We start from the raw sequence: 27,920 nt of genomic DNA, 5'->3' as shown, positions 1-27,920 counted from the left end.
GACAGTAGTCTTTCTTCATGAAGGTGGGCAGCATGTTGATACCCGAGCCACAAACGCCTTGTGTAACTCGCGTTGTGACTCGACTCCAACTGCGTCACCATAATCAGGTTACTCTTGGTCCGTATTTAGTTGCCAATGTCCCGCTCCTTGCTTTGTCACTTTCACTCACTTGAGTTGATGTTGATGTTGATGATGACTCACACTCACATGACGAAACTGGTTGGAGTGATAAGGTCAACACAATTTAATAGTTATAACAGGTTTGTAAAATGTTTGACGTTTTTAAGAATAAGGAGGTATGCTATAATTGCGTCACTAGAAAATGACTTTATATTTAAGTTAAATTAATTTTAAATTCTCAACATAAAAATGTTTTTCAATAACCAAATATCCTTAACGATACAATTTGACCATTTTGCCAACTTAGAATGCTTATTCTGCTTTAAAAACATCATTGGTTTCCCAACGTTGAAATTTTAATGTACAAGTTCGTCAGCTGTCTGTCTATTACTTTTAGTCTATGTATGCAAGTAAACGATAATATATTTACACTTCCATATTTCTTGTAAATAGTCTTCATCTAAGATTTTTTTTGTATATTTATAACTATGCTCTGTTATATTTTTTTCACTACTTGTGCAGTTGAATACAATGACTATAACATATTTAGCCGAGTTTGACAGTTGACATTCAAAAAGAAAGAAATTAAGAAGTATAAAACTTATTGTGAGGTATACAATGAATATATATAAATAAAATAAAACCAGAAGAAAAAAGTTCTATATAACAATAATTTCAGTCTTTTTTACTGTGGAAAATCCTACATGGAGGCCAATGAGTGTAACCCAAAAAGCCATCACATTTTTATGTTCTCGATGTTGCTCTGTGCCAATTGAAATGTACATTACAGATACAAAATGTAGTATAGTTTTATTTGCATATTTTTTATTCTGTTTACGAACCAATCTACATTGCTTGTAAATATCTTACGACGATAAATATGATATTCGTATTGTGTAACTTTGAACATTGTAAACATTATTTTCTTAAAAATTAATAGATCATCTCTTGAATATTACGGCTTAATTAATAATATGTATATTTAATACATAGTCCGTCAATATAATATGTATTATGTATTGTATTGATGGACTATGTATTAAATGTAATGTTAAAGTGGTTATTTTCGTCATTTAAATAGGTTGCAGTGGTTTTGGCGATTCAATTACATGTCTTTTGATTTTTTAAAAGACATGTGTAATTTAACTTAGATACATATATGTTGACTGCACTATATTTATTCAATTTTATACTTTATTTATACATACAATAGTAATCATTTCACTATTTATACATACAAAGTTGCCCAATACGATGTAATTAATATAAATGGTAGATAATTTATGTACTTTGTATAAATAGATTTTTAATATTATTAAGTTTTCAAGTATGCTACCCGCGTGCCGCGTGGTGGTAAGCAGTCATAGTCATATATCTATAAGGCGTTATACATAAAAAATATTGTAAATGTTACATTTATTTTCGAGCCCTACGAGTATTATTATAATATAATATAATAATTCACTTAACTTTAAGTTCCTTGACGGTCCGCTGATGTTAAACGCTATTTATAACTTCTGTAAATACTAATATTTTATATATACTATACTATTTGTTAATGATTAAAGTTGTTACAGCTTATGAATATTTACTTAAACATGTTTATGTTCTTTGATAAAATGGTAACTTGGATGATTTGAGTTTATAAATAATGTACGTATATGACATTCTTTTTTACAGAAATCTGCTTTGTTTTTTTCTTATATTCGTAACAGCTCATTAGTTCATATACATAAAATGTTAATATATTTTTTAATAATGTTACATTTTTTCATTCCTAATTATTGTTTCTTGTCTAACTCCCTATTCATAAAAATTTAAACGCAGTTGAAGACACGTTTTCACTTTTTTTTTGTCAATTTCTGGCTAATTTCGAAAATGGGTCGAAAAAAAAAGACGAAAAAAGTTCAATAACTATAATTAAGTTAGATGTTTGATGTTTTTATGAATAAGAGTGTTACGATATATTCACATTGTTTTTACATACTAACTTTTTACTGTTGTGGAAACTATTACGTTTTTTTATTCATGCGTGAATAGTTTCGTTTAGTTCAGACCGAAGAGTTTCGTCAACAAAATGAATTTTAAAACAAACAACGAAATCATAACTATTATTCTTCCATCTTAATATTCTTAAATGAAAAGCGCTGACCGTTTTTTTAATGTTTTATCTCTTTCTTGATTTTAACCTATCTCTGATATGTATTAATTTATATTTATCAACGTTGCCTACTTAAGCAATATTAACACCAGCGGACATTTCGTGTGAATGGCTCAAGACTGAATAAGACCTTGCTGCTTGTAAATGAGGTTTTTTTATATTTATTAAATTGTATCCAATCCACCAATGTATATAACGAATTACAGTCACTGTTTATGTTAAGATTAATGTCATTTATTAGACATAATTTATAATAAGTGTAATAATGGGTTAATGGTGGACTGTATCAACTCAAAACAGTATTTTGAAAACTGGACAATTTCTATAATACGATTGAATTTGATTTTTTATGTATACATATAATCTAAGGATATCAGATTTAAACAAAAGCTGTTTATTTTCGTTATTACTGTTATATTCTTTTCATTATCTGTATTTTGAAATGATACAACAACTATTAACCCTACAAAAGCAATCTTCTGCAATTGAAGTCTTGTATTTGTGTGTAAATACAAAACTTGACGATTTGAATGTTTACAAATTAATTGTAAGAATATATTTATGGTGTGTATAAATTGTGTAAAAAATATAGTATTGAATTTTATACAAATTTTAGATAAATGATTATTTAGATATGAATTTATCGCGTAAACTTTTTAATTTTAAGTATGTTAAAAGTTATTTTTTGTGATTCATTCATTCGTGTGATGCGATCCGGTTAATTGATTGTAATTATAAATATTTAATTATAATACTACTAGTGGATCTCAGTTCATAAAGTAATTACCAAGTTAACTCTGAGTAATTCTTAAAAATAACTGATCCCAAACTATTGCTGAAATATCTCATGTTTTTAAACTTCCTGTACTCAGACTAATATCTTTTCCAATTTAAAGCCCGCTCCAGACATATAATAGAATATTCAAATACGATTTATTATCGGCATCGTTTCTTATTTTAAATAGAGTAAAATTAAAAGTTTAGCAATATATCTATATTAACTTTTAACAGCAGTTGGTATCGTGTAACTGCAACTATAAAATATGAATAGATTTTGTTTAGAACCATTAGATGTTCAACACACAGTAGTTTTGTTTTTTATTGAAACTTATATGTGCATTGAAATATAAGACAAATGTAAAATGATCAGTGTCCTATCTAGGTAAAAATATTACGGACATGGCTGTATGACGTATGATGATGTATATTCTTTCCTTTCACCTAAAAGAATAAAAAAAGGGAAATATAATGTAATCTACATATACGTACGTACGTATTAGAATATTCAATTTGTCTGGCAGCGGCCTACCTATAATTACGGATACTTAGAGATGTGCATCTTCACCTACAATTGTATTCATAATAATATAAAAAGTAATTAGATATACTATACTTCACAACATGTGTATCATATGTTTGTTACATTAAATAACCGTGTTTCGTGAGAAGTCAACTATAAAAATACTATGACCAATGCAGATATTAAATAATATCATTTATAAATTTTGGTTTTATTATATACTTTGAGAAATTAGTAATAGTATGTAATATTGTGTTATCTGTGGTAATAGTGAATTGGCAGTGTTTTGGTGGTGGTAGTTATAGTCCCCGAGCCAGAGGCTTTATCGTTAATTATTTCCTCCCGGTCGGAAACTACTATGGTAGTTAAGAAAGTTGTATTATGAAGCCTATTTATTAAGAATCAACTTGGTTCTGGGGTTGAAAAGCTACTGAAATGAAATGAATGAATGAATGGACGAAAAGCAAGTCAATGAAACTACAGTCACATAAATTTGATTTCATATCATTAGACGGCTTCGGTGGTCTAGCAGTCTAGCACACCGCTTTACTTCCGATGGTCGCAAGTTCGATTTCTCGCAGGGTACAAACATTTGTATTCATCCATATGATTGTTTGTATCGGTCTGGATATTTGCTATGTATTTATATAAATACATAGCAGGTATATATATCAGTATGGCGCTGTGTTAGGCATCTTTATTTATTATTTTAGTCGTCAGTAAAATTACACTAACAACTATGACATATTAGTCCTCTAGAATATATATATATATGTCAGATAATGACGTGATGTCCATGTATACATGTACGTAAGCGACGGTTACCATTTACCATCAGATGGGCCGTCAGCGTATTTGTGATTTCAATTACCTAAAAGAATGTGTCATTATTAATAGAATTGTTTTTAGCACGTTTTAGTTTTAGTATATTATTTTATTTCTATAGTAAAAAATAAAGAATGCAACCTCTATGGAGCTTTTCCGCATAATATTGCGAGTAGTAGTATTCGAGTATGGGAAAAAAATAGTATATACCTATATTATACAGTTATTTTTCTAAAATATAAATAATGAAATATTTCAATGGTGATTCCTTTTTATCTGAATATCTTTATCCCAAAATTATGTTACTTTGAGTGGCAATGTTTTTAATTTATAAGCTTTTCAAATATTTTTCAGCTAAGTACCTACTTACTATATATGCCGTTGTCATTCTGACAGTCATCATTTTACGAATGTTTTTACAAGGGGCTTGCGGCACCCTCCTGATTTTTTTATAAATATTTTTTTGCCATGAATGTCTCTAATCAGAATTTGGATGATATGCGAAATTATTCCGTTCCGTTGGATGACGATGCGCAACCTGCAGTGGACCCTTATGGGTTTGTATCGTGGGCAATGTATATTGTTTATCTTTACATAAATATCGGGTTTTAATTGGGTTGAAATATTATAATTTAATCTTCCTTAACCATTTTAGGATTCCAGATCATTAAAGTTGAAACGTTTACATGACGTGACTAGTATCTGTTAAAGCGCTATATATAATATATTCCTAAATGACTAATGCAAACAATTTGTAATATCATTGGCCCAATCATAATGCAAAGAAAAAATCTCTATATATTATTTCACTTTGTCACGGCGGCCCTTGAGCGGCTGGACAGATTTCGCTAATTCTTTTTTGTTAATGACAGGAGGTGGTTCCTATGAAGTTCCGCGGATTTTTTAATTTTAAATAAATAAAATATACCAATCCAAATTCAATATTCGTTAAAACAAGATTATGTCTGTCGGGTTAGCTAGTATACCTACTATATTTTGTCACATTATAATTCCAGTTTGCCGTATTTCCATGCGTGCTTGTTTGCATCAGTGTTGGAAGATACCATTACTCAACATCGGATACTAAGTTAGTTGAAGATATCCTTGTTATACCTACGTAAATATTCATAACAGAGATTTTATCTAAACCTTTTTTTATTTATTGCATCAGACATAGATAATAATTATCACAATAATTTTACAAAAGGCAGTTTTATCGACAATCCTTTATTTTCTTGTAATAAAAATATTTTTCGATAGTAAGTATGTCGAACGGTCTGCTAATTTTCCGTAATAAAATCAAGATCTTATCTGATAATAAAATATAATTTAAAAAATTATTAAATTATAAAAAATTGTAGGTACTGCTACATATACCAATATTTTTTATATAATGCTAATAATATTTTTTATTAATATGAAACGGTGAACTTGCCTGCGCTAATATAGGTACGTTACGTAATAATGTACATATGTACATTGCCAGCAATGGAGTCATTAGTTTCCACTAGGTACTTACAATCCCCTTTGCACAATACTGGTAAACATATATATGAATATGTACCAAAATAATTATATTAAAATATTGTTTAACTACCTCAGAGGAGTCCAACAACGAAATGCGGCTAAGCAAAACAATGGTAGACCTGAAACGTCTTCGCGCCCTCAAGTACAACGTGGAGCAGCCGGCTGTCACTGATGAACTTGAGAACGTCAATCCCAAGAAGCTGGATTGTATCGAATATAAGCTGAACAAATTGGAGGCTGATAGGTTCTTTTCTTTATTATGAACTTTGGCTTGATATACCGACATTATAACGCGACATCACATCACCACTGTGGAGTTATTTATGATGTGATAAGGCGCCGCTATTTTATTTTTTTCTGTATTACAATAGTGAATATTCGAGTGTAATAATTGTACTATATTAGTAACTTTGATTGATAATCTACTACATGGCTTATTAGTAACGCGGAGTCATAATGCGGACTGACTTTCTACTAAAGAAATGGAAATAGTCTTTATTCAAATAAACTTAATATAAGCACTTTTAAATCGTGATATTTTCTTTATTTTACCACTCATTCGGAACGCAGAGTCATCACAAGAAGAACTTCAGTGTTGCTCTTTTAAATAAAAGTAAATACACATTAACAAGGATTAGGAACGCGACAATCAACATACATACCGCTATGCACACAACCTTTAAAAGAAATTTATGTTATGTTGATGTAGGCCCAACATAATCTGTATCCGTCTGGAATTGGTAATCAATTTTTCAAGATGAATTATTACTAATGGGCTGACCCAGACAACCTGATTTTGCTAGCAATGAGGCCCCATTAAAATCAAAATCCGGTCGACATCCATAGGGTTCAGAAATAATCGTTATTTCCTTGTGAATTTGCCACAATGAGGCAACTGACTTCATACTTGTTCCATCTTAATCCACAGGCGCCCCACCAGCGTATTCTGATAGCGCAAATTAATGGATTATCATGATCATGCATTCAAAAACACTTACCCAATGAATTTGCTGATTATATTTCAGCTATATTTAACTAGCTTTTGCCCGCGGCCTCGCTCGCTTTAATTTATTCCCTTAGGGGTGGAATTTATCAAAATCCTTTCTTAGAGGATGCCTACGTCATAGTAGCTTTATGCATGCAAAGTCTCAGCCCGATCGGTTTAAAATTGACAAAGTTTCATACAAACTTTCATCCCCTATTTTATCCCCTTAGGGGTAGAATTAATCAAAATCCTTCCTTAGCGGATGCCTACGTCATAACATCTACCTGCGTGCCAAATTTCAGCCCGATCCATCCAGTAGTTTGGGCTGTGCTTTGATAGATCACTATGTCAGTCACCTTTGAGTTATATATATGTATTTAGATTTACTTCACGTACCTATACAACATTTTTTTGTAACACAAGATATTATACTACGTCCAATAATTTTGGTACTTTTTGCAGGAATTACTTCGGGACCGTATTGACGGATACATACTTGGGCCTGTCTCTGAACAATAACTACTCTGCACTAGCAGAATACGTCGCATATATTGTGAACCGTATAGAGCAGAAATCACTCCTTATTCAAGACGAAGCTAAGAATAGAGCGTAAGGATTGGATACTTGTAATTTTCAATCCGGCTTTATATCTATATAAACATTAAATTATTGCCAGAATCATTAGATTGTGTTAATCAAATATTGGTCCTTCGAGCTGGATAGATCAACTAAACTTTAACGAACTGTTGTAAATCCATACTAATATAAAGTGTCCATTTGTCAGTTTGTTCCTTTTCACGAAATCACGAGGACTGGCATTGGCCATATCTATAATATATAAAGCTGCATTACGGTGACTCACTCACTGATTGACATAGTTGTTCTCCCAGAAGGAGTGCCGGGGGGTCGTGACGATGTATGGGGGAAATGTTCCTTTGGCTAGGGTGACCACGAGAAAATTCCGAAATTTGGGAAAATCCAAGATGGCGGACAAAGATGGCGGCTAACTTTTACAGTTTCGCTCGGATCGATTCCGTTCAAAGAGTGATTTGGCACGTCTCGGCGGGACCCAGAATGTGGCGTAAAAACAAAAAATTAAAATCCAAGATGGCCGCGAAAAAATTGCCAAAAACTGGTTGAAAATTTTCTAGGGTTTCAAAAACCGAAATTCCCAGGGTAGTTGCGGGGGTACTGGCGACACCGGTTGTGGAGCATAGGAAACTCGAAGGACTCGACTTCTAGGGAAAATTATGAAATTTCGAAAATCCAAGATGGCCGCCGAGTTGGGGGCGTGTGAAATTGGTCCTAAAAATCCGGATTATTTTCAAAGTCATTTTTTAGGTACAGGGCAACCCCGCAGCGAGTCGGCTTCTATGGGGCGATGATGGGTCTCGGTATAAAGTATTGCCAGCGCTAAAAATAATTCCCGAATTTGGGGTAATTTGGGAGAAATGGTCCAAAAAGTGGGAAAAAATTTTTTCGACATTTTTGACAAAAGAAGCATCAAGGCCTATCGAGAAACATCCCCTAAAGGGTTTTAGGTGGGTTTTGTTGGAATTTGCTGGCAACACCCATACATGGTATGACCAAAATAGAAATTGGGGTGTCTCTCCAAAAACTGAAATTCCTAGGGTACTTGCGGGGATGCTACCGATCCCTATTGTAGGGCATTGGGAGGCTGAAAGACTCGGCCACTAGGGAAAATTATGAAATTTCAGAAATCCAAGATGGCGGCCAAGCTATGGGAGATTTAGTTTTTGGAAAAATTTTGGGATATTTTCAATCGCGTTTTTGCTGCACATGGCAACCCCGTAGCTAAACGCCACCTACTGACATGGGTAAGTCCCAGTAAGAAGATTTGCCAGGGCTAAAAATTTTCCCCGATTTTGGGTTAAATTTGGAGAAAAGTCCCATAAAGTGGGAAAAATTTTTTTCGACATTTTAAATGAAAAAGTCTTGTTGGTCTACCAAAAATCGTCCCCTGAAGGGGTTTAGGTGGATTTTGTCAGAATTTGCTGGCAACACCCATACATCATGGGACAAATTTTGAAATTGAGGTCTAGCTTTAAAAACTGAAATTGATAGGGTACCTACGAGTGTGCTAGCTCAACGCACTGTGCGGCGTCGGATAGCCGAAGGACCCGGCCCCTAGGGAAAATTATGAAATTTTAGAAATCCAAGATGGCGGCAGAGATAGGGGAGTTTTGCTTTTCGGAGAAAATTTGGGATATTTTTAAATGTAGTTTCAGGACACTTGGCAACCCCGCAGCGAGTCGACTTCTATGGAGAGATGATGTGTCTCCACACAAAGTATTACCTGGTATAAAAATTTTCCCCGATTTTAGGGTAATTTTTGAGATAGGTCCTAAAAAGTGGGAAATTTTTTTTTCGACTTTTCAAACAAGAGAATGATGAAAATCTGTCAAAAGTCATCCCCTTAAGGATTTTTGGTGGTTTTTGTCAAAATTATCTGGCAACACCTCAGATCAGTTTTCTTAGGGAATAGTACAGGAAGAAGTCACCGAGGCTCTACATAATGTATGGACGAAATGTTTCTGTTACTAGGGTGAATACGTCAAAAGTATTAAGAAGTAAAAATCCAAAATGGCGGCAGAGATAAGGGAGTTTTGCTTTTCGGAGAAAATTTGGGATATTTTTAAATGTAGTTTTAGGACACTTGCCAACCCCACAGCCAGTCGACTTCTATGGAGAGATGATGTGTCTCAACACAAAGTATTACCTGGTATAAAAATTTTCCCCAATTTTAGGGTAATTTTTGAGATAAGTCCTAAAAAGTGGGACAATAATTTTTGGATATTTCAAACAAAAGAATGATGAAAATCTGTCAAAAACAATCCCCCTATTGATTTTAGGTGGTTTTTGTCAGAATTATCTGGCAACACCTTACATCAATTTTCTTAGAGAATAGTACTAGAAGGAGTCACCGAGGCTCTGTACAATGTATGAACGAAATGTTTCTGTCACTAGGGTGAATATGTCAAAAGTATTAAAAAGTAAAAATCTAAGATGGCGGCCGAGTTGGGGTACTTAATTTATGTTGACATTTTTAGGGACTTTTTAAAATTCAATTTTGGGGTACCATTTATCCCTGCAGCGAGTTGACTTCTATAGAGCAATGGAAACTCTCGGTGGAAAATTTTACCTGGTCTAAAAATTTTCCCCGATTTTGGTGTAATTTCGGAGAATGGTAAAAAAACGTGGGAAAATTTTTTTTCATTAAGTTGAACAAAACAGTAATGAGCGTTGGTCCAAAATCATCCCCCAAAGGGTCCTAGGTGATTTTTGTCAAAATCATCTGGCAGCACCATACATCGATTTTCATAGTAAACCGTACTAAGGAACTAGAGGTGTAACCTGGGCTCTGTACAATGTATATATATGAAGTGTTTCTGTCACCAAAATGTATGTGTTAAAAGTATTTAAAAAGGAAAAATCCAAGATGGCGGCCGAATTAGGATACTTTATTTATTATGACAATTTTAAGGTCTTTTTAGTAAATTCAGTTTTGTGGCACCTATCAACCCTGCAGCGAACTGACTTCTATTGAGGAATAGAAACTCTCGGTGCGAAGTATTAACTAATTTTCATAGTAAACAGTACTAAGGAACTACTAGAAGGAGTCACCTTACATCTGTACAATGTATGGATAAAATGTTTCTGTCACCAAAGTGGATAAGTTAAAAGTATTTAAAAAAGGAAAAATCCAAGGTGGCGGCCGAGTTTGAGTATTTTATCTCTGATGATAAATTTACCTGGTTTCCCTGCAGCGAGTCGACCTTTATTGAGCCGTGGTAGATTTCGGTTCGAAATATTACCTAGGTTACAAATGTTCCCCGATTTTTGGGTAATTTTGCAAACCCAAAATGTGGGATTTTTTTTTCGACAAGCTATATATAAGAGCAACGGAGATCTATAATAAATATCATCTTAATAGTTTTATGCGATTTTTTGTAAAATTAGGTGGCAACACCATGCATCGATTTTCGTAAAAAGTAATATTACTAAGGACCCACTAGAAGGACCGTGTCTCTGTACAATATATGGACGATACGATACGATTTTCGATATTTCAAACAAAATAATGATGGATATCTGTCAAAAATCATCCCCTTATGGGTTTTTCGTGGTTTTTGTCACAATTATTTGGCAACACCTCAGATCAGTTTTCTTAGGGAATAGTACAAGAAGAAGTCACCGAGGCTCTACATAGTGTATGGACGAAATGTTTCTGTTACTAGGGTGAATACGTCAAAAGTATTAAGAAGTAAAAATCCAAAATGGCGGCAGAGATAGGGGAGTTTTGCTTTTCGGAGAAAATTTGGGATATTTTTAAATGTAGTTTTAGGACACTTGCCAACCCCACAGCCAGTCGACTTCTATGGAGAGATGATGTGTCTCAACACAAAGTATTACCTGGTATAAAAATTTTCCCTGATTTTAGGGTAATTTTTGAGATAGGTCCTAAAAAGTGGAAAAATATTTTTTGGACATTTCAAACAAAAGAATGATGAAAATCTGTCAAAAACAATCCCCCTATTGATTTTAGGTGTTTTTTGTCAGAATTATCTGGCAACACCTTACATCAGTTTTCTTAGAGAATAGTACTAGAAGGAGTCACTGAGGCTCTATACAATGTATGAACGAAATGTTTCTGTCACTAGGGTGAATACGTCAAAAGTATTATTAAAAAGTAAAAATCTAAGATGGCGGCCGAGTTAGGGTACTTAATATATGTTGACAATTTTAGGGACTTTTTAAAATTCAATTTTGGGGTACCATTAATCCTTGCAGCGAGTGGACTTTTATGGAGCAGTGGGAACTCTCGATGGGGAATATAACCTGGTCTAAAAAAATTCCCCGATTTTGGGGTAGTTTCGGAGAAAAATTAAAATACGTGGGAATTTTTTTTTCCTTAAGTTGAACAAAACAGTTATGAGCGTTGGTCAAAATCATCCCCCAAAGGGTCCTAGGTGGTTTTTGTCAAAATCTTCTGGCAACACCCATACACCAACATAAGAGTGACGGGGATCTATAATAAATCTCATCTTAATAGTTTCATGCGATTACTTTGTAAAATTAGGTGGCAACACCAAGCATACATTTCTGTATACTAATACAGAAAGGTAGGTAATGTGAGGTTTTGTATTGTGACCATTGCAATAAAATAAAAATAAATTAAAGCCACAGGTCGAAATGGTATACAGAAAGGTAGGTTAAGTTAGGTATGGTATTGCGACTCTTACAGTAGAAATTATGGCCTCAGAATAATATAGTAAACAAAAAGGTAGGTTAGGTTAGGTTTCGTATTATGATCTCTACATTAAAAACTTTGACCCCAGATTAATATAATATACAGAAAGGTAGGTTAGGTTAGGTTTTGTATTGTGACCATTACAATACAAAGTTTCGTCACAGGATAGTACACGTGAAACAAAAATTCACTGTTACAATAGGAAGTCATCTAATCGTATCAAAACAGACAACTCTACTTGCCAACCAAGTCTATTCGAAAAGAAAACCGTCTTCACAAAATAAGTTTAGTGACGTTTTAAAACTCATTTTTGGGGTACTATTTTATTCCTTACAGCAAGTTACTTCTATGGAGCAAAGACGTGAAGTATTATATATGTAGGCTACAAATTTTCCCCGATTTTTGGGTAATTTTGCAAACCTTAAATGTGGGAAATTATTTTTCGACATTTAAACATAAAAGTGACGGGGATCTATAATAAATCTTATCTTAATAGTTTCATGCGATTACTTTGTAAAATTAGGTGGCAACACCAAGCATAATAGTAGAAAGTAATATTTACTAAGGACCGACTAAAAGGACCGTGTCTCTGTACAATATATGGACGAAATATATCTGTCGTCATGTAATATATATGTCAGAAGTAACAAAATGGAAAAATCTAAGATGGCCGCCGAGGTTGACTTTGAACAAAATTTGGAAGATATTTTATTTTGGTACATGGTTACCATGCAGCGAGTCCTCTTTTATGGGATGGCAATGAATCTCAGTATTGCCAGCGCTAAAAACTTTCCCCGATTTTAATATTTATGATATTTTAATTAAAAGAGTGTTGAGTGGTTATTATTTATCATAGGTCCTTTACCTACGATAAATAATAACTAAGGCTTTTATCAAAATTATTTGGAAAACTTTACTATGAAAACCGATGTAAGTTGTTACAACGGTTTTCATAGTAAACATTAGAAGAAGTTGACAATGTATGGACGAAATGGTTTTGTCACCCGGGTAGCTAAACCAAAATAAAAAAAAATAAAAAGTCGATATGGTATATAGAAAGGTAGGTTAGGTTAGGTTTTGTATTGCGACTCTTACAGTAGAAATTATGGCCTCAGAATAATATAGTAAACAAAAAGGTAGGTTAGGTTAGGTTTTGTATTATGATCTCTACATTAGAAACTGTGAACCCAAATTAATATAGTATACAGAAAGGTAGGTAATGTGAGGTTTTGTATTGTGCCTATTGCAATAAAAATTAAAGCCACAGGTCGAAATGGTATACTGAAAGTTACGTTTGGTTAGGATTTCTATTGCGACTCTTACAGTAGAAATTATGCCCTCAGAATAATATAGTAAACAAAAAGGTAGGTTAATCTCTACATTAAAAACTTGACCCTAGACTAATATAGTATACAGAAAGGTAGGTTAGGTTAGGTTTTGTATTGTGAACATTACAACATAAAGTTTTGCCACACTGTTACAATTTGAAGTCACATGAATGATTTCGTATCAAAACAGACAACTCTACTTGCCAACCAAGTCTATTCGAAAAGAAAACCGTCTTCACAAAAAAAATCTACGACAACGCCTCGCGGGCCGCGTGAGGCCCGCGCACACACGCACCCTCTAGTTTTATATAAAATTACATACAAATGTAATGTAATATAATGTAATGTAATGTAATGTACAAAAACAAACCAGCTGACCCGCGCAGTTTGTCTGCATCACGCTTACTTGACATTTATCATTATATTGGCCCAATTTATATATCTTTTTACATTATGCTTATGTGTTATTCTAATGTATAAACTATATTACTGTAAAGTTTCATCAAAATCCGTTCAGTAGTTTTTGTTAAAAGAGTAACAAATATCCATTCATACTCACAAACTTTCGCGTTTATAATATTAGTAAGATGAGTATTGTTAGCAACTGCTTTTGGTACATAATAACCTCACAAGTCTCCGTAACCCTAAAAAATCAGTTAACGAGTTTTATATTTATTCTGTATGTTCACAGTCTACGTCGCGATTTAAACAGACAGTATAGGCAGCAGCGCAATCACGTCAAATCGGTCATGTACGACACTGATGTGGCTATTGAACATCTGAAGACACAGGTGGAAGTACGTAAATAATAATTATATATCTGGACAATTCACACAGCGCCATTTAGTCCCAAACTAGTCTGAGCTCGTATTATGGATACTATACAACTGATAGAACTACTTAGATACAGATTTTTGTCAATATATAAGTAGAAAACACCCAGACCGATATAAATAATCGTACTCATGAATACAAATGTTTGTATCGTGAGAAAAATTAAAACTGGCCATCGGGGCGATATGGTAAACCACCGTGGACGTCAAAATACCTAAATACTAACAGTTAACTTTAGACGAATATTTTAAAGACTGTTTGAAATCCTCCATCACAGGCGTGCGGGGGAGGGGACTGTAGGATTCGGGTTTAAGGTCTTCTATTTTAGAATTCTTACAAAGTATATCTTATATGCCAGGATGCAGCCTTAAATGCAGAGATCCGAAGTCGGTATGTCCAAAATTGGCAGAACGCGCGAACTGAACAGCACCACCAGGTTATCCATGACAAAGAGATAGCACCCACAGAAGCCATAGAGTACTACAAACAGAAGAGCGACCATGAACAAAGAGTTCATACAGAAGTGGAACTCCTTATGACTATTTCTGTTAATGTACGTGGAGTATTTTATTTATTAAATTCCAAGGTATAAAGACAACCTCGTTGCTCAGGAATAGTAAAGCATCAGAGATATCTACCACGGGTTTTTTAATGGATGATAATGAAATTTTGCGTCCGCCAGCGCTAACTGTATACCCTGGCGGGACACCAATGCAGGATGATAGGATGAGAATGAAGTCAGGTCAGTTAGCCCATCGTGGTGAATTCATTAGGGCGATGGTTTCCAGGGGGACTGCGTGGGGGGTGAACTAAAAAGCAATATACTATATTGTTAATAATTGGGAGTGGCCCAATTCCCATTATTAACTTAGCAACTGTTGTGGCCTGTTACTTTTTCTATTTAATAATTTAAAAGGAAAATCTATAAATGTAGATATTATATAGTACCTACTTACAAAAAATCGTTTGCCCTGACTAACAACGTACAGCCAAACTACTAAGTTTAGAAATGTATTGTTTAAAATCTTTCTTATCAGTTTTCTAAACTTATTGATACTAATCGACGACTCATATGGAAAATCGCAGACAGCAGCTAAAAAAATATCATGCTTAAAAAATTTTTTTTTAAACCACTGATAATATAATAGTTTATATTTATTATTAGGAAACGTTGCAGAAAGTTGAGGCTTGGATGAATAAATACGACCAAGACATGGAGGCAATCGACCTCAGAATTCAAATTACGAAGAACAACCATACCAATGCTTATGAAAAGAGAATTAATTTGGAAAAAACGGTACTAGTGTTGTACAGTTATCGATTCGCACATAGAATCAAGTTTCTAGCCTTTACCTTATTTGTGGTTTGTGTGTTATATTCAGATGGCGATGCTCGTGACGAATTAACTTCTAAAATTAACGCTATTTTAATAAACGAGAAAATATTGTTTATTAAATCTCTATATCTATCTCTAATCTTCGTGTTCCTAGCTAATTATAAATAAAGTATGTAATCTGTATTTATATTAGTTCGATTACTACTGAGATTGTGTATATGCCGAATTATATGATAATTGGACGAATTATATGTAAACATACTATTAATATTTATAGCCTCTAAAAATAAATTATAATTTATAGAAGTAAACTGCTTAATTAAATAACATGTACCTAATACGTTATTTAATGAAAATATTTCTTCGCGTCACAGATACAAGACCATGATGAATTAATGAAGAATTGGATAAATTTCAAAGATGAACGTGAAAAAGCTCGTTTGTATCGGGAGAAGATGAACAACGCCGCTGTAATCGTGCAGGCGTGGTGGCGTGGTCTGCTTGTGCGTAATCAACTTGGACCTTATAAGCCTTTACCCAAGAAAAAGGGCGCTCCCGCTGGAAAAAAGAAAAATAAATAATTTGAGTTTTTTTTATATTGCTTGGCACAAAGTGCATTTTCCAAGAAGACAAGATTGAGATATTTGTAATACCTATATAGAACTTATTTATGATTTCATAGATTATTTATTATTTTTATTTAATTTTGTGTTTGTATCATAGTAATTTATTTTTAAAGTTTAGGTTTTTTTTCGATTTAATTTGATATGATTTAACAAAGGTCTAATTAATATACCTAATAAATATAAACAATAATAAAACATACTTATTTTTCTTATTTTAGTTTATTCATTTCAACGCAGTGGGTGTTGTTTTCAATATTTTGTAACTTTATCATTATTTACTTTCTCACCCCTACAGAGCAAAAAAACACTAAATATTTATTATAAAATTATACCTAACCAATTTAAATTCATCCCATTAAAATGCAAAATGACATATGTAACTAAGACTAAATAACAATGAAGACTATAAAAATCAAAGACTATTAAAAATATAAAGTCTGACAGTGTCAATGAAACCTTTGTTTTTGGCTTAAATAATTTATATATTAAATACAACTATATTTTTAAAAACTGGTAGGTACCTGATAATAAGCAGTTTCTAATAGAGTTATCAAATGGTAATATGGCTCGCAGCAGCGTGTTAAGAGTAGAGAAGAATACATGGGGTTGTGGAATAACATTTATAAGTGAACCTGAAGAAAAAAGGGTATTACAGATCACACGTGTGAGTATTTTGTACAATACAATACTCTTGTAAACTCCACTATTTCGCCACATTTAATTTATACGTATGTACTACCATACTATTTACGTTTCTACCTACATTTAATTTATACATAGGAAGTACCTAATATACATAAGTAGGTACCTTGTATCATTGGATCAAACAATACTAGTCACTTGTTTATATTTTGTAAGTATGTATATAATATATATCTACACGTGAAAGAAGCATTTCACCATTTAAAAACTAAATTATTAGGTACTGAACCTATTGTTTTTCTTGTAGGAACCAAGTGCAGTTGCTCAAAATATTCGAGACAAAGAAGTAAAGATATTCTACAAAGAAAACACTGCATTAAATCTAGAAAAAGAACATTGGTTTGTTTTCTAATCATCACCGTTGTTGATATTATGGCGTATAATTCCGTAAATTCTTTCACAGGGTTTGGAGTGCTTTCTACAACCGCTTACATTTTAGTCCAGTAAAAATGTAAAGTCCAACTATAGAACAGAAACAGCTTATGGTGTTGTCCGTTGGCCATTGTTTTTTTAATGTTTTATTAAATTATTGTTTAGTAAGTTGAACCTACCCGTTTAACTCGCAGCTAGTACTGAAATATGAAATTTCGTAAATTACAAGTTGTGTAAAAAAATATTTTCTTTATTTATTATATTTTCACAGTCTAACATATCTGCAGTCTTCAATGTTTGCAACAGTTCTTGAAGAGACTCTAAATGGGCTACGTATTCTAGGTAACAATAAAAAATAAAATATTATTATTATACAGTTATAAATTAATATAAATAATTTATAACTGTTAGGCAAAGGCCTCCCCCATTTTTTCCGACTTTGTCTGCATGGAATAGTGACCTCGACTAAATAAAGAAAAAATATTTAATAATCGAAAATAAAAAAGTAAAAAAAAAAAGTTTCATCGTTCAAGCTTTATATATAACGAATTTCCATACAACCTTTCATCTCCCCTTTCAACCCCTTCCAATCCTTTTTCGCATTAAAAAGTAGCTAATGTCCTTTCTCAGATTATAAGTCTATCTGTGTGCCAAATTTCATTTATATCGGGTTAGTAGTTTTGGCGTGAAAGCGCGACAGACAGACAGAGTTACTTTCGCATTTATAATTTTAGTAAAGATTAATATAGATTAATTTCATATTACTTAGCGGAATGTAATAATGAGTTACGTATACATAAAACAAAGACGGATAAACCACTGCTCCTGGCAATGAAATTCAATGTGAAACAACCTGATACAACTGACGAGTTGGATGGGATTGACCATCAGAACCTTGGTTGCATGGAGTATAAATTGAAGAAATTAGTTGCCGATAGGTTAGACAAATACATATAAATCAATATTATATGTTATATCAGTGACTGGTAGCTTGTTCCACACATTTGCAGTACGTAATATAATAGAAAGTGCTTACAAATCCATGATCGATTCCAAAACTGCCCGCAAAAAAAGACATAACACTACCTATTACAAAAATAATATTCATCATCATCATTATCATTTCATACTGGTAGAATATTATTAATATTATTTTAATTAAATTGTAGAGCCATAGAATAAACGGTTTTTCAATTTATTTATTTTACACCTATACCAGTATACCATATTTCAATACAATATCAGTATACTATTCACAAATGTTACTGTTTAACCGTAATCGAGTAATATTATTTTTTTCTACTAAGAAAATATTTGGCCAACGTTATGATCTCGACTTACACGGAACTAGCTCTTCACAACAGCTTTCAATGCCTCGTGGGCTTTGTCAATCAAGCAGTACACCGAAATGACCACTTGCCACTTTTGTGTGAAGATGAAGCGAAAAACAAAATGTTAGTGTCTTTTAATTTTTGTATAATTACTTTAAAAAAAAACTTAATTCAAATTTTAAGAAATACACTTTTTTTTTAAAGCGTTCGTCGTGACTTAAGCAAACAGTTAAGGCAACAACGCAACCATATAAAATCTGTAATCTATGATACTGATGTTAAAATAGATGACCTCAAGAGTCGAGTAGAAGTAAGATACCTACTATTAATATTCTAATAAATTCTAATGGTCTTTACAAACAGTTATACTTATGAATACAAATGTTTGCATCGTGCGAGGAATCGAACCTGCACCTGAACTATATTTTCTTAAACTGCAGCCACTTAGCAACAGTAACTTTGTGGTATTCGGTAGTTATTCAGTAATAACAAGTTACTTAGCACTAGAAATAGGAAAGACCTACGCAGACCAAAGTACAGTCAGTCAGTTTGTACAGTCTATCTATATAAGATAAAATAGTAAATAATTTTATAATGATCCTAAAATTATAGCACGTATTGCTACTATCGGGGAAAAGGGGATTGTTAGTAATAAATATTATATTATCTGTTGTAATATGGACTAATAACCACATTGTATCAATGTATTATCATATATATGTCAGGTTTACATCCACGCAGTTCGTCCTGAACGCTATAGTGATAAATTCCTGGTGAGTTTGCCACGACAGGCTTACTGACCTGACTACATATTCTTCTCATCATCCTCCACTGGTGCCCTGCGTAATCCGTTAGCAGAGATGGATGCTCATGCACTCTTTTATGAAAAAAATCGTTAATGTCTTATATAACTAATCAAGTCTTATCGTTTGAAAGGATTCCGTCTTATATTCCGAGTGCCGAAGTCGTTATGTGGACAATTGGCAGCTCGCTCGCACTGAACAACATCTTCAAACTATAAAAGATAAGGAGACTATTCCTTCTGAGAGCATCGAACTCTATAAACGAAAAAATGAACTTGAACAAAGGATCCACTCGGAGATTGAATTGCTTATAAACATTTCTATTAATGTAATATTGTAATTTTTTATTAGTAATTAATTTCAATTTTTATATCACTAAATTTCATATATTAAAAGTAAATTATTCTTCAGGACACCCTTCAAAAAGTAGATGATTGGATGACTAAATATGACATAGATATGGAGGCAATTGATTTGAAGATACAGTATAAAAAGAACGATTACCAGAACATGCTTGATAAGAGGGTGGAACTTGAAACCACGGTTACCTAATACCATTTTCAGATATTTTTATTTGCTAGTTCACTTTCCCGCGTCACGTTTTTTGTCCGATATAAACTCTGACTCTACATAACCAATTTTTATAAAACTTTGTTCATTGCGTCTAATTCTATCCAACATAAAAGATAATTTTCATTGACTTCTCTTTCACTTTTGAAACTATAACTTATACGTATTTAAGTACGCCACAAGCTACTTACGAGCTACCAAGTAATTCATAGTCGGATGAATCAATATTGTTATATTAAATAATTTTATTGACCAATTAGTTGACCGCCGTAACTTTGTCGTTGTCTCATTTTCCCTGTTTCGCAACATTTCTCATTACAACGCTCATTTTTGTCGTAACATTTAAACAAACTAGTTTTTGTAAAAAAAAAATTACAGTTATGTTCTTGTTTATCATAACAGTTTATATCGACTATAGCTTTCCTAAATAAATAGGCTATCCAACACAAAAATAATTTTCAAAATCGAATCAGTACTACCGGAAATTACCCTGACCATCAAAACTCATAAACTTTGCGTCTTTATAATTTTAAGTATAGATAGATAACACATGGTACAATATGTAGACTTAATGTACATTCATAATACCTACCAGTCCACTTCAGTTGTTACTATACTCATTATATATATTTTGTTTTCATTCTTCTAGATAGAGAAACATGATACTTTAATTAAGGATTGGAAGCAGTTCAAAGAAGAACGAGAAAAAGCGCGCCAATATCATGATAAGATGACTAAATCGGCAATAACGGTACAGGCGTGGTGGCGTGGCTTGATAGTCCGTCGTCAACTGGGACCTTACAAAATTGTCAAGAATAAGGGTTTATCTGTAGGAGCAGCTAGAAAGAAAAATGTTTCATAAGCGTTTAGTTTTAATATTATTTTAATAAGAGTATTCTGATTGTTAGTATTATTATATTATAAATTCGTATATTAAATAAATAAATTCGTTCTTTAAATATATTATTATAATTAATACAGTACCTCATGTTTTGTTACGTACCCTTAAAATCCTTACCTTTAACCCCCTCCATCCCATTGCTCGTCCATTTCAAACAGGGTACAAAATTAAGACGGCGTGAGTCAATTCGATCCTCTAGCGGCGCTCTTAGTCTAAAGACGTATCGCCAGACAGGAGTTAGCCTGCAGCCGCTCCGTAAACCGTCCTTTTGCAGGTTCGAGTGCCATCTGCACTCGTACTCTATCGTTCAGTGAAGCTATAAAGGCTAGCTACGGCCAACAGCATTAGAATAATTCGAAAAAATATTTATGCAAACTGAAGATATTTTTGCAACTACATAAGGAAACAACGCCAGTTAAGTCTTAAGTTCTATTTAGATCTCCATTTGAGAGAGCATGATATTATATCATCTATTTTTATTGAGAGAATGATATTACATCAGATGTATATTTTTCAAATAATATGGAATGGTGGTAAATACCAGTGGAAGGTGATAGGATGAGGGTGACGTCGGGTGAGGAAACCTTTCGAGGTGAACGAAATACTTGATATATCAACATTTCGCCAAGTCCAACATACTTCTCTGGTCATCAAAATTGGTTTAATATTTTTGTTTTCATAATCGGAGAGTCGGTCAAATATGTGAATTGACAAAGAAGTCAATAGTATCTTCCAGATTTAAACTCACGACCTTTGGATTGATATATATATATATATATGTATATTAACTATCTTCTATCACAATAAACGAAACAATGTTGTTATCATTGATGATGTGTGTATTAATTTAGAGTACTGTTTGAACTAAGTCGTAATTAAATTTCATTATGGTTAAATTATCATATCGATTTCAGATTTTAGTCCTCATTATTTTTTCCAACACTACTTGCAACGTCATGAAGTCACGTGACTGATTCATCCAATCCTCTAGACGGAGGTTTGACATTGACAAACAACAAAATGGAACTAACTTCATGTCATTAATACAAAGTAATATTTTCAGCTTATTTACTAATTTGTTATGCCGAAAAAAGAAAAGGTGAGTTTAAACATTAGTGACAAATCTTGCCATCAAATCTAAGTGTTATTGATATGGTTATTGAAAGTTGTTGAACGTAAATTTTTAGATTCTAAAGACTATATTTGCACCGCATCCGTTCAGGTTATGCCGTTTCGTATCGTACAAATGCCATGTCAGATCGTTTGTGGTATGCGACTGTGAATAATTTACAAGTGTAAAGTCGTATTAAATTGGTGATCACAAAGAAGAATCTGTGTTGTGGATGTTTCAGTGAGAACTGTTGATTGCAGGAGGCGATGAAGACTAAAATTGACAAAAACAAGTGCGGTGACAACGAATCAGAGGTGAGCCTAATTGCAATACTTTTTACTGTTGATAATATTGTGTCATAGGGAATTACGGATGTTTCAAAGCAGGTTTTTCTATAGATCCGATCATTTTTTTGCATGTGGAATTAAATCTTTATTGAGTTAATTTGACGTTGTATTTCTTGTAATACATTTACGTTTTCACCTTTAATTACTATGAAAACTTCAGATGGGTTATTAATAGCATAGTAAATAAAGTGGCGCAAAGATAAATAGATACAGTAAATATAACTAGACAGTTACATTTTATCAAATGGTCTTTCCAGATGGATGCCAGCACAACTTTAAGAGTAGTGCTCCAATTTTTATTCTTTTTTTTGGGCTATCTATTAAAAAATATGTCTTAATTTTTAGGGGTAGTGTTTCAGCTCTTTTTTTGTAATTATCAAATAAAAATGTTGTGTAATATCAATATCCATAATTTTAATATTATATTAATGAATTTGTGGGCTTTCTGGACTCTGTCTGAGATGAACCATAAATTAGCCATGTTTGTAAATTGTAGGGAAGACGGTATAAGGAACTGGTAGATAGATCACTATTTAAAACTTTTAGACTAGTTATAGGTATATGTGGATTAACTTAACTAAAAGATAATCAAAGTCACTACAAGTCGGCTAGGTAGCAACCTAGCTAATGTGGATACAATTTAAAGTGTCTTGTAAATTGTCTTTTTTAGCTTTTTTATTTCTGTTCTGCTTATATTTGTCTCCCCAGAGTATCATATCTTTAAATTTTATCCCCATTCTGTAAATTAAGTGGTAGCATTTATTAAAATCTTTCCTAGAGCTTACTTCATACAATCATTTTATATAAGTTTTCTTATTGTATATTCTTATATTTAACACACATCCTTGTACTTATATGTAATTATTTACCATTACACTATTCCTGATAAGATGTACAACCTGTATTAGTAAGGTGTGCTATTTAGTGCACATTAACTGTGTGTGTGTGTTTGTTGTATAAGTTTAAAAATCATTTACATATTATTAGGTTGTTCTAGCACTTTTTTAATCTACTTTCGTCAGATTATGCTGTATGTAAATTATATTGATTTTCCGTGTCTCAGAAGGGCAACATTGAAATCCGGACTGAACAGTTTCAAATCTTATTAAGATGTTCCCTGTTCCAGAAGAGCATCAATTAAATACTGACTGATTACTTTCAGATCGTATTTAGATTTTCTCTGTTCTAGAAGAGCATAAGTGAAATGTAGATTTAATTATTTTGGGTCATTGAGCTCCCTAAAATATGGTCGAACGCAGTGATGGCTGGCTCATCCATCATACTCGTGCGTTGTAGGGACTGATCTGCTCTTATCACACAACTGATTTAATCTTATTGTATATTTATATTTTATTATGGATTAAAACACATTTATATTTTAGAAACATGTTTTGTAATATGACTGCTTGTATTGAGGCTTACATGGAATGATTATATTTTAGTACCCTACATATTTGACTTTTTTGATAAAAAGTTATATTGAGGGTGACAATAAAAGACACACACAATTATTGTTATACAACATACCTTTCCCTCAAGCTTAACACTAATATTAACAAACTCTTGAAAAAAATCAACAATATATGGTTATCCTATTTACAATCTATCATAAGGGAGTTTAGAATGTCCTTTGGGTTTGTTTCTTATCTTTCCCACATTTGATGTTGATGGTATTCCCAGCATGTCCGCCCATTGGTCACAACTGGGTATCTCAATTATATCTTGCTCCTGCACTGTTTCCCATGCCTGATCTTCACCTAAGTTTTCATTTGTCAATTCCTGCTCCACTTCTGCTTCCTGTTCTTGTATTTCACTTTCTGTCCCCTGTGTTCTTAACTCTTCTGTCTCTGTGTCCTTAAGTGTTACCAATTGATCTATGTGTCTATGCATACACTCTCCATTTTCTGTTTCTATTCTATAGCTAGAAGGACCCTCCTTCCCTATTATTGTTCCAGATTTCCACTTTTCTCCTTCTGCATAGTTCCTGTACATTACTTTCTTTCCAACTTGAGTTTCACGATTCTTCCTATTTGCATTATGTATAATCTGATTTTCTGTCTTTCTGTAATGATTGATATTTGGGTGAACAGTGTCTAATAAAGTCCGCAGCTGTCTATTCATCAATAATTCGGCTGGACTTCTCTTAGTTGATGTGCATACTACGCAATGTCAGCAAAATTCTTGGTAATTTTACTTCCCAAGGTACATCTGTCATCTTTTTTAGTTTATTTTTTAAAGTTTGAACCATTCTCTCAGCCTGCCCGTTGGTAGCGGGATGATATGGCGCTGTCCTAATGTGTTTTATTTTGTTAGCCACTAAAAAGTCCTCAAAATCCTTTGACACGAAAGATGTACCATTATCTGATACCAATGTTTCACAAAGCCCGTGTTGCGCAAAGATATATCGTAAATGTTTGATAACAATGCTAGATGCCATAGAATTTACAATGTGAACCTCAGGCCATTTTGAATATGAGTCTACTACTATCAAAAATATTTTATTTTGAAAAGGTCCTGCAAAATCAACATGAATACGGGACCATGGTCTAGCAGGCATAATCCATTCATGTGATGATCTTGTTGGCATATTTCTATTTTCTAAACAGGAATGGCAGTTGCTGATCATCTTCTCTATATCTCTGTCCATTTGTGGCCACCATACATAACTCCTAGCCAGAGCTTTAGTATGTACTATACCATTATGAGTTTGGTGTAATAGTTTTAACATGTCCTCTCTAAGTTTATTTGGTAATACCACACGACTTCCCAGTAAAATACAGCCATCTTGTATACTCAACTCCAAGCGATGTAAGCAATATGTATGTAACTCTTTATCTGTAATTCGGGCTGGCCATGAACCATTTTACTCTATGGAGAGTTGGATCTCCAGAAGTTGCTCTTTCAATGTCTTTTGGACCAAATGGCAAGTCATGTGGTGTTTCTGCTATTAAGAGAACCTCCCCTGGAGTATCAATATCTTGAGATGATACTGGCATTGGCCAGCGGCTAAGTCCATCAGCATTACTAATTTCCTTACCACGTTTATATTCAATTTCGTAATCATGTGCTGCTAAGGTCAAACATATACGAGTCAATCGTGGTGAAAGAATATCTGGTATCTTCTTCTTAGTCCCAAATATTCCCAGAAGCGGTTTATGGTCCGTTATAATTGTAAATCGACGACCCATCAAATAATTGTTGAATTTTTTAATCCCAAACAGAATTGGTGTGGCCTCTTTATCTAATTGAGAATATCGTCTTTCATGTGGGCGTAGTGTTCTTGATCCCATAGCTATTGGTTTCTCATCATCATTATCCATAATATGTGCCAGAACGGCTCCTACCCCATAGTCTGATGAATCACAAGTTAAAATCAGTTTCTTCTTTGTGTCATAGTGTGTAAGACAGACATCATTTGCAAGTAGACTTTTTGCGGTATTAAAAGATTGTTGTTCCTCTTTACTCCATTTCCAATCCTGCTTTTGGTCCAACAATCTATGTAGTGGCTCCAAAACTGTTGCTTTGTGAGGTACAAAGCGTTCATAAAAATTATATAATCCAAGGAATGCTTGAAGTTGCTGAACATTCCTTGGAGGTGGCGTGTTTATTATTGCACTAATTTTACTTTTTGCAGGGTGTATACCCTCGGCATCTATTAGAAATCCCAAGAATTCAACTTGCGTCTTTGCAAACTTACACTTGTTTTGATTAAGCTTTAGTCCCTTGTTTGTTAAACGTTGCAGAACTATATTCAGTCGAGTTTTCATTTCCTCTAGTGTATGACCAGTAATAATAATGTCATCGAGCAGAACAGCAACTCCTGGGACATCTGCAAGTAATGCTGTCATTGCTCGCTGGAAAATACCTGGGCTGGCTTTAACACCAAATGCTAGTCTATGTACTGAAAACAGACCTTTGGTTGTATTTAATGTCAGTAGTTTTGATGTCTGTTCATCAACTGGCACCTGTGTGTACGCTCGATCCAGGTCCAAAGTTGTAAAAAATCGTCCTCCTGCCAGGAGCGCAAAAATTTCATTAGCAGTCGGCATCGGGTATGTATCCGATTCTGTAGCTTGATTCACTGTGCTTCGGTAATCACCACACAATCTAATGCTGCCATCTTTTTTTACAATGGGTACTACGGGAGTTGCCCATTCTGAATACGGTATGGGTTTCAATACACCGTCTTTGACCAAATTGTCTATCTCTTGTTCTACGCGATCTTTCAGAGCATATGGTACTGGTCTCGCCTTTATAAATTTAGGGACAGCTCCTGGGACTAAATGTATTGCTACAGGCTCTCCTTTGTAGGTACCTAAGCCATGTGAAAAAATATTTTTATATTTATTTAGTAAGTCTTCACACTGTATGCCCTCATGCTCTATTAAATTTATATTATTTATAGAAATATTTAGAGGTTGAAACCAGTTCCGACCCAACAAATTAGGGCCTTTTCCTTTAGCAACAATAACTGTTAATGGACATTGCTTATTATTATATGTCACATCAACATCTAATTGTCCTAGTAAGTGCAGTGATGTATTTGTCCATGTTGATAACCGTAGAATCATTGGTTGTAACTTATTCCTTAAGTATTTAGGCAATTTTTCAAATGTATTTACATTTATTATTGAATATGATGCCCCCGAATCTATTTCCATTTTTGTCTCGCAACCATTCAATAAGACATCAACCTGTATAGGCGGTATTCTCTGTAGATTATTTATATCATTCACACAATATATACCGTTAAGTGAATCATTATTCTGAATATTCGAATCTTCCTCAGTTGTGTAACGGATATTCTGATTTTTACGTTTCTGTGTACAAATTTTCTCTAAATGCCCAATTTTTTGACAAAAATTGCATTTAGAGTTCACATGTCGACATGTACCACTATGTTTATCACCACATCGATAACAGAATCTATATCTATTATTGGTGGTATTTTTGTCACGTATGGCACCAATATCCATTGGTTCAAATGTTGAACTGGATGTACTTGGGGTCGGCTGCACTGCACGCATCATTGTGACGTCACGATGTGCTGTTTCTGCTGCTGTTAGACAATCCACCACTTCCTTGTATGTTAAGTTGTCTCGTTTCAGTAACTCAAATTTCAATTTCTCATCTTGCATCCCACATACTAAACGATCGCGAAGATTTCGTTCCAAATTACTAAAGTTACAATGTGCAGCTATTTTCCTCAATTCTGTTAAGTAATCGAGCGCCTTTTCGCCTTCCCTTTGGTTGCGGTTGTAAAATTTGTAGGACATGGTGATTTCATTAGATTTAGGTGTATAATGTTTTGTCAATAAATCAACCACATAGTTAAAACTGACTTCATGTGATTTTCTTGGTATTATCAAAGCTAGCACCGTTTCAAACACCTCAGAGCCACAAATTGTATAGAAATTAGCAAGTTTCACATTATCGTCGCAAATTCCATTTGCCACAAAACAATAATTT

At 33.4% G+C, this 27,920-nt stretch overlaps 3 protein-coding genes across 5 annotated transcripts in view; all 3 read left to right on the top strand.

The window, feature by feature from the left end:
* The first annotated feature begins 4,799 nt into the window (after nucleotides 1-4,799).
* LOC131851773 (dynein regulatory complex protein 9-like) lies at nucleotides 4,800-16,455 on the top strand. The gene is made up of 8 exons (XM_059202322.1): nucleotides 4,800-4,963; nucleotides 5,423-5,493; nucleotides 6,009-6,177; nucleotides 7,381-7,527; nucleotides 14,210-14,315; nucleotides 14,711-14,905; nucleotides 15,518-15,649; nucleotides 16,063-16,455. Exons 1-8 carry the CDS (start codon nucleotides 4,875-4,877, stop codon nucleotides 16,267-16,269), a joined length of 1,116 nt encoding a protein of 371 aa, XP_059058305.1. The 5' UTR covers nucleotides 4,800-4,874; the 3' UTR covers nucleotides 16,270-16,455.
* A 289-nt stretch (nucleotides 16,456-16,744) lies between these two features.
* Nucleotides 16,745-20,979, top strand: LOC131851772 (dynein regulatory complex protein 9-like). Of its 2 annotated transcripts, none has more exons than XM_059202321.1 (9): nucleotides 16,745-16,827; nucleotides 17,264-17,355; nucleotides 17,660-17,730; nucleotides 18,158-18,326; nucleotides 18,696-18,842; nucleotides 18,924-19,029; nucleotides 19,656-19,850; nucleotides 19,934-20,065; nucleotides 20,742-20,979. In XM_059202321.1, the coding sequence occupies exons 3-9, from the start codon at nucleotides 17,682-17,684 to the stop codon at nucleotides 20,952-20,954; spliced, it is 1,011 nt and encodes a 336-aa protein (XP_059058304.1). In that variant the 5' UTR covers nucleotides 16,745-16,827; nucleotides 17,264-17,355; nucleotides 17,660-17,681; the 3' UTR covers nucleotides 20,955-20,979. The 2 variants fall into 2 exon arrangements, with proteins under 2 accessions (XP_059058304.1, XP_059058303.1); XM_059202320.1 differs by having other exon boundaries at nucleotides 16,796-17,042.
* A 1,018-nt stretch (nucleotides 20,980-21,997) lies between these two features.
* LOC131851769 (serine/threonine-protein phosphatase 2A 56 kDa regulatory subunit gamma isoform-like) overlaps nucleotides 21,998-27,920 on the top strand; it is a 59,117-nt gene continuing 53,194 nt past the window's right edge. Inside the window, exons 1-2 of one of the 2 annotated variants that reach the window (XM_059202315.1) lie at nucleotides 21,998-22,092; nucleotides 22,365-22,418. In XM_059202315.1, the coding sequence (XP_059058298.1) occupies nucleotides 22,075-22,092; nucleotides 22,365-22,418 (72 nt within the window). In that variant the 5' untranslated portion in view covers nucleotides 21,998-22,074. Of the gene's footprint in view, nucleotides 22,093-22,345; nucleotides 22,419-27,920 lie in introns of both variants that reach the window. The other variant, XM_059202317.1, reaches the window with a different exon arrangement.

The sequence above is a fragment of the Achroia grisella genome, unplaced genomic scaffold (genome assembly GCF_030625045.1).
Source record: "Achroia grisella isolate CSIRO2021 unplaced genomic scaffold, CSIRO_AGI_Agris_v1 utg807, whole genome shotgun sequence".
NCBI lineage: Eukaryota > Metazoa > Arthropoda > Insecta > Lepidoptera > Pyralidae > Achroia > Achroia grisella.
Note: the sequence above shows the minus strand (reverse complement) of the source record. Positions and strands in the feature narration are given on the sequence as shown.